At 43.1% G+C, this 17,867-nt stretch overlaps 1 protein-coding gene across 1 annotated transcript in view; it reads right to left on the bottom strand.

Annotated features, from left to right (window-relative positions):
* Positions 1-2,233: 2,233 nt before the first annotated feature.
* Positions 2,234-17,867, bottom strand: part of LOC137646419 (constitutive coactivator of peroxisome proliferator-activated receptor gamma-like) — a 102,347-nt gene continuing 86,713 nt past the window's right edge. The window contains exons 6-7 of the mRNA XM_068379523.1: positions 10,711-10,806; positions 2,234-3,361 (exon numbers count right to left, since the gene is read on the bottom strand). Of these exons, the coding sequence (XP_068235624.1) occupies positions 2,948-3,361; positions 10,711-10,806 (510 nt within the window). The 3' untranslated portion in view covers positions 2,234-2,947. The remainder of the gene's footprint in view (positions 3,362-10,710; positions 10,807-17,867) is intronic.

The raw sequence follows: 17,867 nt of genomic DNA, 5'->3' as shown, positions 1-17,867 counted from the left end.
TCCATCCTCTCCCCGCTACGGCCTTGGGAGCTGGTCTGAACCCCTATTCAACTCCGCCATGAGTTCCATACCATGAGCTGGGAACTCGTACCTCTCTGTTATTCTTGGGCACTCCTCCGGCAGGGTTTCGTCCCCTTGGAGGTCCCTCGCACTTAGACTCCGGCTTCGGCCCTCCCCACACGACTTATTATTCATCCCTCCAGGAGTTCTCCTTCAGAGTTCTTTCGTAGATCATGTTACCCTTTTTCGATTTAATATGAGTATTTTTTCTTTCAAGGACCTACCATCTGATCTCCGGCATCCCCGGAGATCTCCCAATCACTAGTCACTATTCTCATGTAATTACTAAGAGCTCCGGCTCACTTATCCGTCGCACTGAGAGATGTGTTCTCTTTCATAATTATAGTAATTACAACGGAGCTCCGGCTCCTGTGTTCGATCCTTAAATCACATAATTATGCTCAGTCTCTTTATAACTTACCTGGTTATATCAGAGTTTCCGAGAGCATCCAGACTTATGTCTCCTTTTTTATTACAGAAAGTTCGCTGTGCTGCCAAGGGCTGCTCCGCCTCATTCAGTGATCCGGTAGGCCACGACGTCTGCCGGTCTCATGCTCACTGCGCCATCCCCTACGTCTGTGAGCCGGGCCATTCCCCTTACATGGTGTGGTTCCCAGAGGCATGCACACTGTGCTATGACCTTTCATCCATCCTCTGGAATGACGATGTGAGTATTTTCATTAGTATTTTTAAGGTTATAACATATTTTTGATGAATTTATTTGTTACTTTCTGTGATGCTGATACTATTTACCTTCCGGAGTATTTTCTCCTTCAATCTCTTTAATATTCTCACCACTTTCAGGCCGACGAGGATTCCCTCCGGACCGCAAGGACGAGCCTCTGATCTTGGGTTTCGGGCTTTGGGCGGAACGCTCCCTCCGGGGCTCCATACCTCCTCGACGAAGACATGGCCTCCCGTTTCTTTCCGGGCTCCTCCTCAGCGGCGGTTTCCTCTACCTTGGCTACCCCTATGATTGAAGCCATCAGAGCGACTATCCCTCAAGATGATAACCAGCTATCAGGGGACGTCTCCGCCATGAGTCTCAACGTTGAGCCCATAGACGAGCAGGTAAGTGGTGCTGAGTTGGCAGACCCTTTTCTCTCGTCTTCTCTTTCTCCTGCCTCTTCTTTCCTCGGCTTCGATAAGCCCCAGGCTTCTACCTTGGATCCCTCTCTCTCTGTATGACCCAAGGTAAAGCCCCTACGCAACTACAAACCAAAGTCTCGTACTTCAGCTTCGCCATTTGTGTCTCCGGTCCCAGGACCTTCCACTACTCCCGACATTCCTATGGGATCAAAACCTCCTCAACCTTCCAAGAAAGGCAAGTCCACTAAAGCCAAGGCTTCGTCGGCAGGCAGTTCCTCGGAACCCCCGTTGTCAGAAATGATAAAGGAGATAGTGTAGACTCAGATGCTACAACAATCTGGGGTAATAACGGAGCTGAAAGACATGGTGGCCAATCTCCTCAGTTTGATTTGCATTTGGAAGCTCTTGATAATTTGAAGAAGTAATAAGTACGACAAAACTAGTATTTTAAGTTTATCTTGCAATTTATATTATGTACTGTATACAGTATATAATATTTGTATGTTATGACTGTGGTAATTTTAGGCCTACACCTTAATTTTTTTTTTTATAGAATTATGCCTTAAATAAAAGTCATTACATATGAAAGTATGTGTTGCAATAATGAATAGAACACATGAAATTTACAAGAAAAATTTCACAATCAAGTTTTCTTGAATGTCCTGTATTTGGCTCTAAATTTAAACCAACCATTTTTATATTTTATTTCATGCTTTTTCACCAATGGTGGTTATCTTAAAATTTAAAAGAGAATGCTTTAGATTTGTAATCTTTATCTTGAATTCGATATCCTTTTAATTTTAGAAGTGTACTTTTTGGTTAAATTAGTTGTAAAATTTACAGAGTTGTTAGATGGTCTTATATGAAATAGTCTCATATATTGTTACAGTAAATCGTATTCACATCAGGCTGAAATATACTTTTAAGCCTATGGCCTAATAGTTATTCTCATCCACTAGTGTGATTGAAATATCTAATTATGATATCTATTATGGTAGTATCATCTTTCCTATTTAATTATTTAGATATGCATTACAACATTAACTTTCAAGTCTGAAAAGGAGGTAAAATCAAAAGCCTTAACTGAAATGAAAAATATATTCTTAAATCACATTTAATAGATTTATTATTAACATTCTGGCAAATTATAAATACGGTAATAAGAATTCAGTAATAAATTTTTATTTTGCATAATACCACCACATTTTACACATCACAAGTGCATTAATGTAAAAGAAATACACAACTTACATATTCCATGATTTTTCAGAAGCAAGCAATAATTGTATGATGAAATAATTTTCCATTCTTAATGATGAAGCTACACATCTCTACCTATTTAGATAACAATTAAAGTATGGAGATACTGATCTATCCTCTACTGTATTCACATTAATTGAAAATCCATTCAGGTTTACATGGACGAGCAGCATGGAAAAGGCTTGTTGTTAACCTATAAGGCAAATACTATTATGCCAATTATATTGCATGCACTCAAAGACTACAATTAAATTTCATAAAAGAGGCAAAGAAACACTTGAAGGACACACTAGTCTCAAATTCCCCAGATGAAAAAAAAGTTGAAATCATCTCGCAACGAACTTGACACCTAATAAAAAGTTGTGCTTATCCACTTCATATGGTGGTTTAAATGGAAATATTCTATGCCAAAGCTATGAATCGATGAAGCATGCAATAAACAGTGAGAGAAAATTTGTCCTCTTATAGTTGACCATAAACAATTTATCCACTGCAGTTGTGAGATACCAACAAATGATCTGTATTTTTTATTCAGTGATCATGAAGCCATCTTTTTTGGAGATTTAGCGGGTGACTTTGCTATTGGATTCTTGGTTGTTGGGGATTTGGCTGCAGATGACTTGGCTACAGGGAGTGGCGATTTCTGGCCTGTTTTGCCTATCTTGTGAGTATGAGGTGAGCTAGGCGATATGGCAGGGGATGAACCTCGTGAGTGGATAGGATTACCAGGAATATTTTTAGTGATTGCTAGAGAAGTAGGAGGCTCAAGGCCTGGAGTACTTGGTGGTGACATCAATCCATCAGTTCCTAAGTTGGGTTTCTTCTTCGGGCTACCTTGTGGTGTGTTGCTAAGATGTTCGGGAGAGTTTGCAGTCTTGGCAATAGAAAGAGGTGGTGGCATATGGGGTAGAATTAAGGTTTTCAATTCCATAAAGGTTTTCAGAACGTCATCCTGAAAAAATAAGGATAAATAAAAGAAAAATACTGTACTTAAAAAATGAGGTACCTACAGCCTACTAATTTACAATTCACTTTTCTGCAACAGTTTGATATGCATAACCTTTCCTTCCTCAAATGTCACTTTCTCATGACATTTCAATCTTGCCCCCCAAAAAATATCTTCCATCTATCAAACCTTCTACTTTACATATGCTGATTAATTTCTTACCAATGTACTGCACACTTAACCTATGTAACAGAAATCATGCAAAACCTTTCCCTGCTAAAACTACTTTTTACTCAACTTTCCTATTTTTTTCAACCATCACTACAACAAATTTAAATGTTCCCAACAAGCTAGAATGGCCACTGAAATGTAACAATGCAGTCCGGTAAAGAGAAATCCACTTACCCTCCTACAAAACTGAGTACACTCACTTTTGTCTTTAGCAATCTTCAATAAGTAATGTGCTATTGCTCTTCATAACTTCCTTCACTATTGAATTTTTTTCTTTGAATAAGGGTTATATACTTGTTTTGGATTACTACTGCGTGGATAAACATATGACTATTTAAATAATGTATGGGGAAGTTAGAAGTGTTTGGGTAAAGAAAGAATGTGGAAGATTTGTTGGATGTGCCGGATCCCTTTTTTTTAAATACTTATGTTTGAAGAGTTCCCTTTATGATGGCAGGAAGGAGGCTGGTTCATGCAGTATATTCCCTAATATTGCCAAAGAACCTTATTTAAAATCTAACACACTGTTTCTACTGCAGTGGCTTATGGACTTAAGAGTAATGGGAAATAGAAGTGAGACTGCCTGATCTGTCCATTACCAATTATGATTAATGTCATTAAAGAACATGTGGCTCTCGCTGATCATAATGTGTAATACTTTTTTGGTACAGTATTCCAGCAATACCTGAGAGAGCTTTGAAGGGACTTCTGACTTCAGCCAAGATCCTCCCAACCAAAATAATATTCTTAAGTCAGTGGTCACATTCCCTCTACCGTCTGTACCCACCTTCCTGTGGTTCAGGAGGGGATTCCCTTGCATTGTCCTTCTCTGAGTCATATAGACATCATTGGCTCTTCAAAATTAGACACCTCTGGTGGTATCATTCTTCTTGCTTGGATAGAGGGCTGTCCCTACCTTCACTGTCTCTTGCTTTTTCTGGTCCACAACAAAAAATTGACAGGCACGGCCTAATGGTATCTCTCGATATGGAAAGAAGCACAACTCTAGACCTTGCTCTGCTGTGTGGTACTCCTTTTCACTGAGTATAAGCAGGGTTGAACTCACACCTGTTTTCAAGATTGGAGAGTACTTGGTACAGCCTCTGTTTCTGGTTTCAGTGATGGTGCCATGGATTATTATCTATGTACTCTATCACCTGCAATTAAGGAGTGTTTTCCTGACATAGCATTTGGATCGGACCATTAAGAGGCTGGTTATGATCTCCTGGAAAGGATGCCAATTCATTGTTGTTCCAACACAGAGACTTACCTCGAACTACTTTCTTAGGAGGTACCTGGAATCTCCTCTCAACCGACCAGAGTTTTGTGTAGTTTACCCTACTTCCATTTTCTGTGAGGACTACCCCAGGCGGAAGGATACGTGCCCTGAGGCTAGTCCCGAGCCAGGTCGCGTGTTAGCTTGGGTCTCGCTCCCCAGTAAGTTCTCTGGTCGAGTCGTGATACCATCCCGACGCTCATCATTCTCTGTGCGACCCTTTGTCCCCCCGACTCGTGTGTCCCACGTGTCTCCCGCGTGGTATCCCTGTGCTTTCCCTTGTGTTCTCGCGTGTTCGCTTGATTCCCTTGTGCTTTCCCAAGTGTGTTCCTTATCCTTTCCCTGCGTTCCTGTGTCTTACGGTGTTGTGTTGTGCATTATGGAACAGGCCCGCCGTTGTCCTGGGCCTAGAGCCGGGAAGTCGTGTGGAGCGTTTTTGTCCAAGCCGGAGGTTGACCCCCATTCCCTTTGCTCTTCCTGTAGGGGTAAAGTGTGCTCGCCGGCAGACACGTGCCCGGAGTGTGTGTCTTGGAGTGAGATCCAGTGGGTTCGTTTTAGTACGAAAAAGAAGAAGTCCGCTAAGCGATCCCCCAGGAAGGCGAGCACCTCTTCGCCCTTGACATCGCCAGAAGGGAAGTCTGACGATGTTTCTGTTCCTTCTTCTCCTACCCAGAGTAGGGGACGAGGTAAGTCCGTTGTGGGGAAGAAGCCGATTGCTCTTCCCCAGGAGTCTAGTCTTCGTGATGTTGGGGTTGCTGAATCTTCGCAGGCAAGTGGGGGTCCTGAAGGTGCTTTTACTGGGGGTCTTTGAGACTTTGCCCTTGTGCATGGAGGGCACGTCTCCTCTGATGACCCCATGTGGGGTAATAATGTCCCTGTCTCTTCGCCCGCTTCATGGGCTTGTGTTTCAGGTACCTCGGCAGCTGATGGCACCCAAGATAAGATGGACTCGACGGTAGCGGAGCCCTTCGGATGGAGGCTCCCGAAAACTCCAGGTAGGTCCCCGTTGAGGATGGAAGATGGCCTTGGTTCCTGGTTCCCCAACGTGGTGCGACCGAACTCCCCCCCAGCTCCTCTTTCGGCGGTTCCTGACATGTTTCTACAACCTTCGACCTCCGGAACCCAACAGATCACGAAGACCTCCATTCCCCATGCGCCTGCCCCTCGGTCGTGTTATGCAGAGTCGTCGGAGTCTTCAGCGACAGGTTCATCGTTCTCTTCGGAGGGAGAAGTGCGGAGGAGGCGCCGCCGGAGGAGGGATAGATTCAGGAGCAGTCGTTCCCATTAGAGGTCGCGTTCGAGGCCGAGATATAGTAGAAGGCGTTCCAGGTCCCCGAGGAAGAAATACAGGAGGAGTAGGTCTCCCAAAGAAGAATGGGTCCTCGTCCCCTGCAGGAAGCTCGCGGACTTCGCTGCTATCCCGAGCTCTGCGAGTCGGCGGTCCAGAGACGGTTCTTCAAGGAGGCCCTCTGCCAGGCACAGGTTTGACCCTCGTAAGGACCAGAACGAAAGGACCTCTTCAGACAGGCGTAAGGCCGCGAAACAACCGACTCAACCCGCACAGCGGAGGGAGTCGCTTTTTCGGACGGGCAGCCTCGTCGAGTCAGCAAAATTGACTCGACCAGTGGATTCGCAGGGACGACTTCCTCCGTCGGGCAAGCCCACGGAAGTCTCACCCTCTTTGTCGAAGGACATGTTAAGGACGGAAGACCTCGCCGACACGGTGGTGCCTGTCCCAAGTCAGAGGCGACGATGATGGAGGAGATGTCTAAAGACTTAGTCAACGTCGCCTCCTGGTTGGACTGGTGGGCGTCTACTCTGGTGGGTATCCAAGTCACCTACGACTTGACAGACCCAGCGAATCAGGCCCTCCTGAAGGAACTCATCATCTCCGGGGGAAGGACACTGAAGTTCTTGACATTCCAGTCTCTTGCCCAGTCGGCCAACTGGATTCTTAGGAGAAGGGATACGGTCCTGACCAAGCTATCCCGGAAAATCCCTGACAGAGAAGCAAGGGCTTTGAGGAGCCTGCCCGTGTGGGGTGACTCTCTATTTCCTTTGAAACAAATGGAGGAAATCATGGAGAAAGTCATGAAGAGGAAGAAAGTGAGTGGGCCCAGACCTCACTCCATGAGGAGACCCGCTTACAGGAGGACAACGTCGGATGGACCCTCTACTTCCCGAGCCTCTCCTAGCCAGACGAGGAGAGACGCCCCATCTACCTCTTGGGCTCAACCACCGCAGCCCCCCCGTAGAGGAGCTCCGGCAGCACCTGCCTCGTTTAGAACGTCCTACTCAGCTTACAGGAGAGGGTGTTCAGGTCGTTCCTCCAGAAGGAGAGAGGGTGGGAGGCCCCCTACTCCTGCCCAAGCCTCAGGTTGGGGGATGCCTCAGACATTTTTGGCAAGCATGGAAGGACCACGGTGCGGAACCCTGGACAGTATCGGTGTTGAAGGAGGGTTACAGACTACCATTCCTAGCAGAACCGCCTCCCCTGATTCCAGCCAGCCGGGCGGAGTGGCTAGCACCCAAGGACCCCTTGAAGAGAGCAACCCTGCAGGAGAAAGTATCCGCGATGTTGGAAAAAGGTGCGGTGGAAACGGTCCTTCATCCGGGCCCAGGCTTCTACAGTCGTCTCTTTCTGGTGGAGAAAGCGACGGGGGGTTGGAGACCGGTGATAGATCTGTCAGCCCTCAACAAGTTTGTGTGCAATACCGACTTCAAGATGGACACCCCAAAGTCGGTCCTGCAGTCCTTGAGGGAAGGGGACTTCATGATGTCCACAGACCTCAAGGATGCGTATCTTCAAATCCCTATCCACCCCTCAAGCAGGAAGTTTCTCCGGGTGAAGTGGGGTACCCAGATCCTGCAGTTCAAGACCCTCTGCTTCGGATTGTCAGCAGCGCCCCAGGTATTCACGAGTGTCTTCACGACAGTCTCTGTGTGGGCTCACGTGCGTGTTATTCGCCTCATTCGATACCTGGACGACTGGTTACTCCTTTCCTCCTCAGAGGTAGTTTTGAAGGAGCAAGGCGTGAAACTAATACAAATCTGTAAAGTTCTGGGTATCACGATCAACCTGGAGAAATCGCATCTGTCTCCCTCCACCAGGATGACTTACTTGGGGATAGTGCTGGACTCCCGCCTAGTGAGAGCCTTTCCGTCGGAGGAGAGGTTGAACAACCTAGACTAGATCCTCCAGCCTTTCCTTTTGGGACAGCCCAGGAGAGCCAAAGACTGGCAGAGGTTGATAGGTCACCTAGTGTCATTAGAGAAACTGGTTCCCCAAGGGAGGCTCAGACTCAGGAGCATCCAATGGAACCTGAAGGGGCTCTGGAGCCAGTTAGACTCACCCTACAAGTTAATTCCCGTTCTTCCGGAGGCAAAACAATCCCTGGAGTGGTGGCAATATCGGGCGAATACCCTCAAGGGGATGCCCTTCGCAACCGAGCCCCCCGAGATGCTTCTCTTCACAGACACCTCCAAGGAGGGGTGGGGGCACACCTCCTCAACAAGTCAGCAAGAGGATCTTGGACGGAAGCAGAGAAAGCACAACACATCAACGTCCTAGAGATGAAGGCAGTCCGAGAAGCGTGCCTACAGTTCGTAGATCTTCTAAGGGAAACAGTGGCGTTGATGTGCAACAACGCCACTGTAGTAGCGTACATAAAGAAACACGGAGGTCTCAAATCGAAGGAGTTGTGCGATCTTGCGTTGGAGATCCTGGATTGGGCCGAGTCAGAACAAATCGTGATTTCAGCAAGGTTCATTCCAGGCAAAAGGAATGTCCTAGCTGACGGGCTCAGCAGGATAGGCCAGGTAGTGGGTACCGAGTGGTCTCTTCTCCCAGGAGTAGCCAAGCTCATCATTCGGAAATGGGGTTCGCCGCTGATGGATCTCTTTGCAACCAGACTGAACGCACAACTCCCCGTATTTTGTTCTCCTGTCCCAGACCCAAAAGCGGCATTGGAGGATGCTTTTCAACACAAAGAGGACAATCTTGACGTGTACGCTTTTCCTCCCTTTGCATTGATTAGGCAAGTGCTCAACAGAGTAAGGACAGCTCACAACTTAAGGATGACTTTGGTAGCGCCCTGGTGGCCGGAGAGAGTGGTTCGCGGATCTAAGAGATCTAGCGTGTCTTCCCCCGTGGCCTCTGCCCGACAGACCAGACCTACTGCGGCAACCACACTTCCAAAGGTTCCACGACAATCCTCGGTCTCTTCGCCTTCACGCTTGGAGACTATCGAGCGACTCCTGAGGAAGGAAGGATATTCGGCAGGAACAGCTGAAAAGATGTCGCGTTATCTGAGGCGGTCTTCAGCAGCGGTCTACCAGGCAAAATGGGCTACTTTCACGAAATGGTGTGCCTCAAAGAACATCAAGCCTCTAAAAGCCTCGGTTCCGGATATTGCGGATTTCCTCGTACACCTCAGAGACGAGGTGGGCATGTCAATACCGGCCATCAAGGGAGTCCGTGCAGCCTTGGGCCAAGTTTTCCTCCTGAAGGGCATTGATCTGGGGTCCTCTAGGCATATCTCTATGCTCATCAGGAGCTTCGAACAAGCATGCCCTCCGCAAGCCTCCAGGGTACCGCAATGGGACGTGGCAAGAGTATTGAAAATGCTAAGTGAACCACCGTTTGAACCCCTGAAGGACATAGTGGACAGGGATCTCACTCTCAAGACGGTCTTCTTGTTGGCCTTGGCCTCAGCTAAGAGAGCAGGAGAAATCCATGGGTTGTCCTACGAAGTTTCTCATTCGAAGGGGTGGCGGGAGCTCTCCTTCAGGTTCGTCCCTTCTTTTGTAGCAAAAACACAGAATCCAGCAGTCTGGGACCCTAAGTTCGAGGGCTTCTCAATGCCAGCGAGGGGAAAGAAAAGATAAAACAACTGGTTGATCAGCCACAAAGCTTCCTTGGCCCTTCTATTTGGCCTGGCAACCTTCTGAAATAAGTTTAAAAAATATAAACATAATTAGATCTTTTGCAGACATTCAGCACTAGAAAGAATTGACAATACCACTGACAACATACTATATACAGTATAACGACTCAAACAAGCACTTTGCCATGAATGTATTTGCCACCTTCATCTCTAGTCTTAGAAAGGCATCTCCTTCTATGATCCTTGAGACTGGAGAATTCAATTAATATGTGCCTCACAGTTACAGGAACTAGGCAGTCATGATAGCATGGTAATCTTTTACTTACCTTTGAAAATCCATGAGTAAGACAGATACCTCATGGCTGTCTCCTGACTTCTGGGCTTATGACCCATGATTATTTTAGCAATAAATGGCCTCCTCAACAACAGCACCAGGCATTATGGCTAAAAATCCCATATCTCCAATCTCATGCATTTAATTAAGACCAAAAGAACCTGACAATGATCTTCCATGTTCAGCCATCTAATTCAAGAACCCAGACTTGACTATGATGTTTATAAATAAGTCCTGTTTGTCACAACCAAAAGTAGGGCTACATAGATAGGCTTATGGACTGACATTAATGACAGCATGTGAAACGTCAGTTCATGATGCAAAGGCAAGTTAATATACTACAGTGCTAAGCAATTATTTTTAATACTTGCAGCAAGAACCATTGGCAGTTGCGTTGCAATTCAGTAAGATTTGCTTCTCACATGTAAATCAACTGATGAAAGAACCACTGAAAATCCATTCTTTGAGTCTATCATGATATAATTACAAGAAAAATTAAATATACTCTATTCAAAATTATATCCCTTTTTATGTATTGTCAGGAAATAACATTGATAGTAAATGTCTAAAAAGGTAGAAGTTTGCCAAAAAAATTACATTGCATAAATTTCATATGATATTTACTCACCTTGTGTTCACATAGATCCTCTACTTTTGCTCCATTTTTAGCACGTATGTACAAACTGTGGAATACTTTGCCATCCCAGAATGCCCAAGGTACACACTGTGGTTGTGAAAAGGAAAAAAATATACTGTATTAATTATATAATTAAGCAATTTAAAGCAAATTTGATACCAAAGATTTAAATTAAATTTGATATAAAACATTTAAAATAAATTATACAAAATATTTAAAACTAAAATTTAATATATATGAGTAGCTGAAACTTTGTTCACCCCCATTAAGATTTACAAGATTTATATGATATGCCACACCATCCCCATGAGTAACATGAGGTTCTTTGGGAGGATGTACTTTATCAAGTCAAGGGATATAAGGATCAGACTTCCAACTCTGTCTTATGCCTCACAATATAGATGTCTTATATAGCAACTAGGATTGCGGCTAGCTAGGGTTTAACAGTAGAAGGGTATAAAGTAATTAAAGAATTTGAGGCTTGTGAGAGGCTTTCCAATCTGTACTAGGCAGCAAATTTTCATAACCTTTACTAAAGGAAACACTATTAACACTACTTAACTTGGGGAGGGAATTACCGATTTTAAGAGAGGATTCACTGGACTACTGAACTTAAACAAAGGATGCTAGTGATGTTAAGAGCTTATCAAGCTCATCACTATCGTAAGTTGGCTGAGTATGTGAATTGTTTAAAAGTTTGTCAATATCGTCGTCATCCTTGCTGTAATCATCTAGCCTAGTCTTCCCTGGCTTTTTTTCTGAACTAATCAAGTTTCCTTTGTGTTTTGAGCTGTTAACTTGATGGCAACAATTATTCAAACACAGTATTGCCCCAACATGACATACAGTGGGAATGCAGATCAGGCTCTAGAAAAAATTCCCATGCATACTCCACACAGTAACTGCTAACAAAACCAGGGGAAGATATCTTAATGCGCAGTAATAAGCAAACAATCTGGAGATGTATGATCACAACCGAGATGTCTGATAAACTGAAGTACACGACAACAGGCACTGGTGTGTCATTGCCATATACTGCTAGAATGTTCCTTCCTTTACTACAAGCATGTGTTTATCAAAGGAAAAGATTTGAAAAAGTTTTACAATTAAATGTCAATTAAATCAAGCTTCTGGAGAAGAAGCAATATGAACATCAGGGAAAGTTTACAGAAATAGTATCCTCTGTCCATTGCAAAGTATACAGTACAATAAAATAACAGAATCTTTCGTTTTGACACCAATTATTCACATTGCTTATCTATAAAATGTGTGCTTCACGACCTTAAAGAAAAATCAAATCTTTCACTCCAACCCCTTTGATCCAGTTCTTGGCATCAAGCCTAAATCTCTATTTCCTTCTATTCCTCATACCCTCCCCTTCAGGAAATACTCAATGTAGAAATGTTGTATGAATGTGCCATCTATTGTTTAGGACCCCATTTTACCTTGTGATATCATACAGTTGCAGTCAATGTTGACCTCTTGGTTACATGAACACTTCAAGTGGTAGGAAATCTATTTATTTTGATGAATGTCACATTGCTAACAGGCTTTCTAGATAGAGTGAATTTTATATTTAATAAAATTAATAAAATTCCCACCGGAGGGGGGGAATTAGCTTAGAAAATCAGTAAAATTGTAGAGTAACAAAAGTAATTCATTTTTGCCATGCCTAATATGAAAATCCCTAGTGTGAAAAGGCTATCCCTAAAGAGCACTTACAGTAGTTTCACCTCATATCTTAGAAGAACTAGAGCCAACACTGCAGAGTGAAATAAATGCTAAGACGGCATTTGTTTACAAGAGCACGCTCTCCATTTACTCCAAAATTATGCACTCCTGCAGCTTTCCTCTTCTTGTACACTAATTAGCAGGTTCTTTAAATGCTGAGAAAGCCAAAATTAGCAAGATATGTTGTGGGAGGGGGAAAGGGCAGCGGTTGGTGGAGGAGGTACTAAGCGACCGGGAACAGACATCGTCAACATAGTCAACCAAAGAGAAGTTCGTGACGTCAGCATACATTTGGTATATATTCAAAATATATACTGTACTAAATGAAAAATGGAGTAATTACTCAAAAATGTCACTATTTGTGAAATGTATATTTTATATTAGGTAAATATTTAATATAAATCATATTAAAATGTTTTTTAAAGAAACTATTTTGAGAATGACTAGTTTTCCCAGACGACATTTTGCTACACTAACGCCATCTATTGACCACTGCCTAAGGATGCCTGCCAATATCCCGCCAATGAAAACAGTATTACGCTGCAAAAATAGTAATTCTCGTAAAAAGTTTCTTTAAAAAAAAAAAAAGATTTATTGTCAAGTATCACCAAATAAAATATACAGTTCACAAATAGTGACACTTTTGAGTAATTGATTCATTTCTTAATTTGGTACATATTTTGAATATATATCAAATGTCCGCTGACGTCACGAACTTCTCTTTGATTGACTCTGTTGACAATGTCAGTTCCAAGTCGCTTAGTACCTCCTCCACCAACCCCTCCCCCTCCAGCAACATTTGCTATTTCTTTTTTGCTTTCCCAGCATTTAAAGAACCTCCTAATTACTGTACAAAAAGAGGAGAGCTGCAGGAATGCATAATTTTGGAGTAAATAGAGAGCGTGCTCTTGTAAACAAATACAGCTAAGACATACATATATGGACAAGCACTTGGAGAGGACTCTTTCTCTCTATTCCAAAAGATGTCTAAGAAATTGCAAAGGTAAGGTACTCTCTACGAGCCCTTAAACTATTTATAAAACAGTACAGCCTACATACCCCTCGTCATCAGTTGGGTATGAACACAAGCATACACCATGTAGCACATCACAGCTTTGAGCTTTATTGTTATCCTACTTTTGTACCATTATACGTCATTTGGGTTGCTCACAATTTTATGAGTGCTGAGTCTGTTGTTCTCTTGAATGAGAATCTGGTAAACATGATTGTTATGCGTATCCCTTCTTGTGTGGTAAAATACAGAATAAAACACAAACCTTGGTACAATGATGATTGCCGAAGTGCTTACTTCGAGAAGCAGGAGGCATATCATATTCGGAAGGATAACAGATAAAATTTGACTTGGGAAAAACAGCACGGTATTTAGCTAAGAGCTTTTGCTCAGAGAGTTTAAGATTAAACTGAATAGGAATAAAATTTGACCATAAAAGAAAAAACCTTTTTGGTACAACCCAAGAACATAATTGGTGGACTATCTTTAAATCTTCACTCTTAGGGTATAGACTTGACAATTCTTCCTCAACTTATACCAGATGGCTCTGTAACTCACTGTCCAAAGAAAAAGACAACCCTTTCGGCTAATGTGTTTAACAGTAAGTACAGTAATTAAAAAATTGTTTCACCTTATTCCTGTTTATCCGAGATTAAACTAAATAGTTTTGTTTTTTGGTACTGTGAAATTAAAACACAATTGATGGACCTTGATGCTTATTCTTTTGTCATGTGGCCACGGGGCACACTGCATCCTGTAAGAGGCAACTAAAAGAGATGAGGAATACCCTATCCTGTATAGTTTCCTGTGAGATATCAAAGAAGAGGAGATAGGGGAGAGTGACTGAATGTTTGTGGATGTAGTATGATAGAGTAAAAGATGTGAATTGGAAGCATGTTTTGAAATAGAAGGATGGATGTATTGGCCTTGTGTGAGATAAAAGGGAAGGATGAAGTGATGTTTGGTGAAATTACAAGTAGAGTGTCTGGGATTGAAAGGAGATGAGGAAGAGAGGGTGTGGCTTTATTACTGAGTGAATGGATGACAAAAAAAAGTAGTGGACTGGAAGGATGTATCATCTACGTTATTGTGGGTAAGGGTTAGGTTAGGCAAGGAATGTTGGACTTTTGTTAGTACATATGGGCCAGGTTGTGAGAAAAGTGAAGAGTGAAATGAATAATTGAATGAATTAACTAGGTGTGTAGAAAGTTGTTTTTATGTAGTTGAGATGATGATTTAAATGCCAGAGTGGGTGCTGAAGAGATAGAAGGTGTCATTAGGAAGTATGGCATACATGATGAAAATGAGTGGTCAGAGACTGGTAGATATGTGTTGAACAAGAGTTGGTGATAAGTAGTATTTGTTTCAAGAAGAGAGATAATAACAAGTAAACATGGGTAAGAGTGGCAAATGGAATAGTAGAAAGGGCATTAATGGATTATGTATTGATAACAAGAAGGTTGCTTGGAAGATTGAAATATGTGCATGTGTTTAGGGGTATGGCTAACGGTATATCTGATAAATTTTTGGTTGAAGGAAAATTAGTTGTAGCAAAAGGGTGAGGAAATAGAGTGGGGGGATGTAAAAGCGAGGTAGTGAAGGTTGAAGAGTTAACAAAACTAGAGGTAAAAAGTGAATATCAAGAAAGGTTGGAAATGGCATATGACAGGGTAAAAGGAAGAGAAATTGGTAATCTAGAGGAGGAGTGGTAGTTACTGAGAGAAAATTTTGCTGAGATTGCAAGTAATGTGTATAGCAAGAGGTCTGTTGTGGAATGAAAGAGTGAAAATGAAAGTGGAAGAAAAAATGAGGGCATTTGCAGAATGGCTACAGAGTAATAGTGTAGAGAAGTATGAAAGATATACTGTAGAGAGAAAAATTTGGAAGTAAAACACAGGGTAGCTGAGGCAAAGAGGGCAGCTGACTGGAGGTAGGGTCAGGGATTGGGTAGTTTGTATGACGAGAATAAGAACTTTTGGAAAGAAATGAAGAAAGTAAGGAGGGATGGATCGAGAAGTGAAGATGCAATGAAAGATGGAAATGGAAGGTTGTTGAAAACAGAAGAGGCAAGGAAAAGGTGGGCTGAATGTTGAGGATAATAGGGAGGGAGATATAAATGCTTTTGCAGGTGTTGAAGTACCAGTGATGGGAGATGAGAATGAGAGACATTACAAGAGAGGAAGCGAAGAGCACTAGAAGAAACAAGAGCAGGAAAAGCACCTAGTATGGATGGGGTGAGGGCTGAGACATTAAAAGAAGGGGTTGTGACTGTACTCAAATAGTTGGTGACATTGTTTAATATGTTATTTTCATTAGTAAAATAAATTTTTGAATATACTTACCCGGTGATCATATAGCTGTCAGCTCTGCTGCCCGACAGAAAAACCTAAGGACGAAATACGCCAGCGATCGCTATACAGGTGGGGATGTACATCAACAGCGCCATCTGTCGAGCAGGTACTCAAGTACTCCATGTCAACACAGAACCAATTTTCTCCTCGGCCCACTGGGTCTCTATTGGGGAGGAAGGGTGGGTCCTTTAATTTATGATCACCGGGTAAGTATATTCAAAAATTTATTTTACTAATGAAAATAACATTTTTCAATATTAAACTTACCCGGTGATCATATAGCTGATTCACACCCAGGGGGGTGGGTAGAGACCAGCATATATGTTAACATTAAGAGCTAAGTATTTCGTATTTCATTTTAGCAGTTATTCAAAATAACAAACATTAATTTAATAAGTACCTGGTAAGGAAGTCGACTTGAACAATTACTCTGCCTTTTTAAGTACGTCTTCCTTACTGAGCCTCGCGATCCTCATAGGATGCTGAGCGACTCCTAGGAGCTGAAGTATGAAGGGTTGCAACCCATACTAAAGGACCTCATCAAAACCTCTAATCTAGGCGCTTCTCAAGAAAGAATTTGACCACCCGCCAAATCAAACAGGATGCGAAAGGCTTCTTAGCCTTCCGGACAACCCAAAAAACAACAATAAAAAACATTTCAAGAGAAAGATTAAAAAGGTTATGGGATTAGGGGAATGTAGTGGTTGAGCCCTCACCCACTACTGCACTCGCTGCTACGAATGGTCCCAGGGTGTAGCAGTTCTCGTAAAGAGACTGGACATCTTTAAGGTAAAATGATGCGAACACTGACTTGCTTCTCCAATAGGTTGCATCCATTACACTCTGCAGAGATCTGTTTTGTTTGAAGGCCACTGAAGTTGCGACAGCTCTAACTTCATGTGTCCTTACCTTCAGCAAAGCATGGTCCTCCTCATTCAGATGGGAATGAGCTTCTCGAATCAAAAGTCTGATATAATAAGAAACTGCATTCTTCGACATAGGTAAAGAAGGTTTCTTAATGGCGCACCATAAAGCTTCTGACTGTCCACGTAATGGTATAGTACGTCTCAAATAGTACTTAAGAGCTCTTACAGGGCATAGTACTCTTTCTTGTTCATTTCCAACCAAATTAGCAAGGCTTGGAATATCGAACGATTTGGGCCAAGGACGAGAAGGAAGTTCGTTTTTGGCTAAAAAACCAAGCTGTAAGGAACATGTAGCCGTTTCAGATGTAAATCCAATGTTCCTGCTGAAGGCGTGTATCTCACTGACTCTTTTAGCTGTTGCTAAGCAGACGAGGAAAAGAGTCTTCAAAGTGAGATCTTTAAAAGAGGCTGATTGAAGTGGTTCGAACCTTGCTGACATAAGGAACCTTAGTACCACGTCTAAGTTCCAACCTGGTGTGGCCAACCGACGCTCCTTCGAGGTCTCAAAAGACTTAAGGAGGTCCTGTAGATCTTTGTTGTTGGAAAGATCTAAGCCTCTGTGACGGAAGACTGCTGCCAACATGCTTCTGTAACCTTTGATCGTGGGAGCTGAAAGGGATCTTTCCTTCCTTAGGTATAAAAGGAAGTCAGCTATCTGAGTTACAGAGGTACTGGTTGAGGATACTGATTTCGACTTGCACCAGCTTCGGAAGACTTCCCACTTCGACTGGTAGACTTTGAGAGTGGATGTCCTCCTTGCTCTACCAATCGCTCTGGCTGCCTCCTTCGAAAAGCCTCTAGCTCTCGAGAGTCTTTCGATAGTCTGAAGGCAGTCAGACGAAGAGCGTGGAGGCTTGGGTGTACCTTCTTTACATGCGGCTGACGCAGAAGGTCCACTCTTAGAGGAAGTGTTCTGGGAACGTCTACTAGCCATTGCAGTACCTCGGTGAACCATTCTCTCGCGGGCCAGAGGGGAGCAACCAACGTCAACCTTGTCCCTTCGTGAGAGGCGAACTTCTGCAGTACTTTGTTGACAATCTTGAACGGGGGGAACGCATAAAGGTCTAGATGGGACCAATCCAGAAGAAAGGCATCTATGTGAACTGCTGCTGGGTCCGGAATCGGTGA

Source organism: Palaemon carinicauda, chromosome 1 (assembly GCF_036898095.1).
Source record: "Palaemon carinicauda isolate YSFRI2023 chromosome 1, ASM3689809v2, whole genome shotgun sequence".
Lineage (NCBI taxonomy): Eukaryota > Metazoa > Arthropoda > Malacostraca > Decapoda > Palaemonidae > Palaemon > Palaemon carinicauda.
The sequence above is the reverse complement of the archived record's forward strand: the minus strand, read 5'-3'. Positions and strand labels throughout refer to the sequence as shown.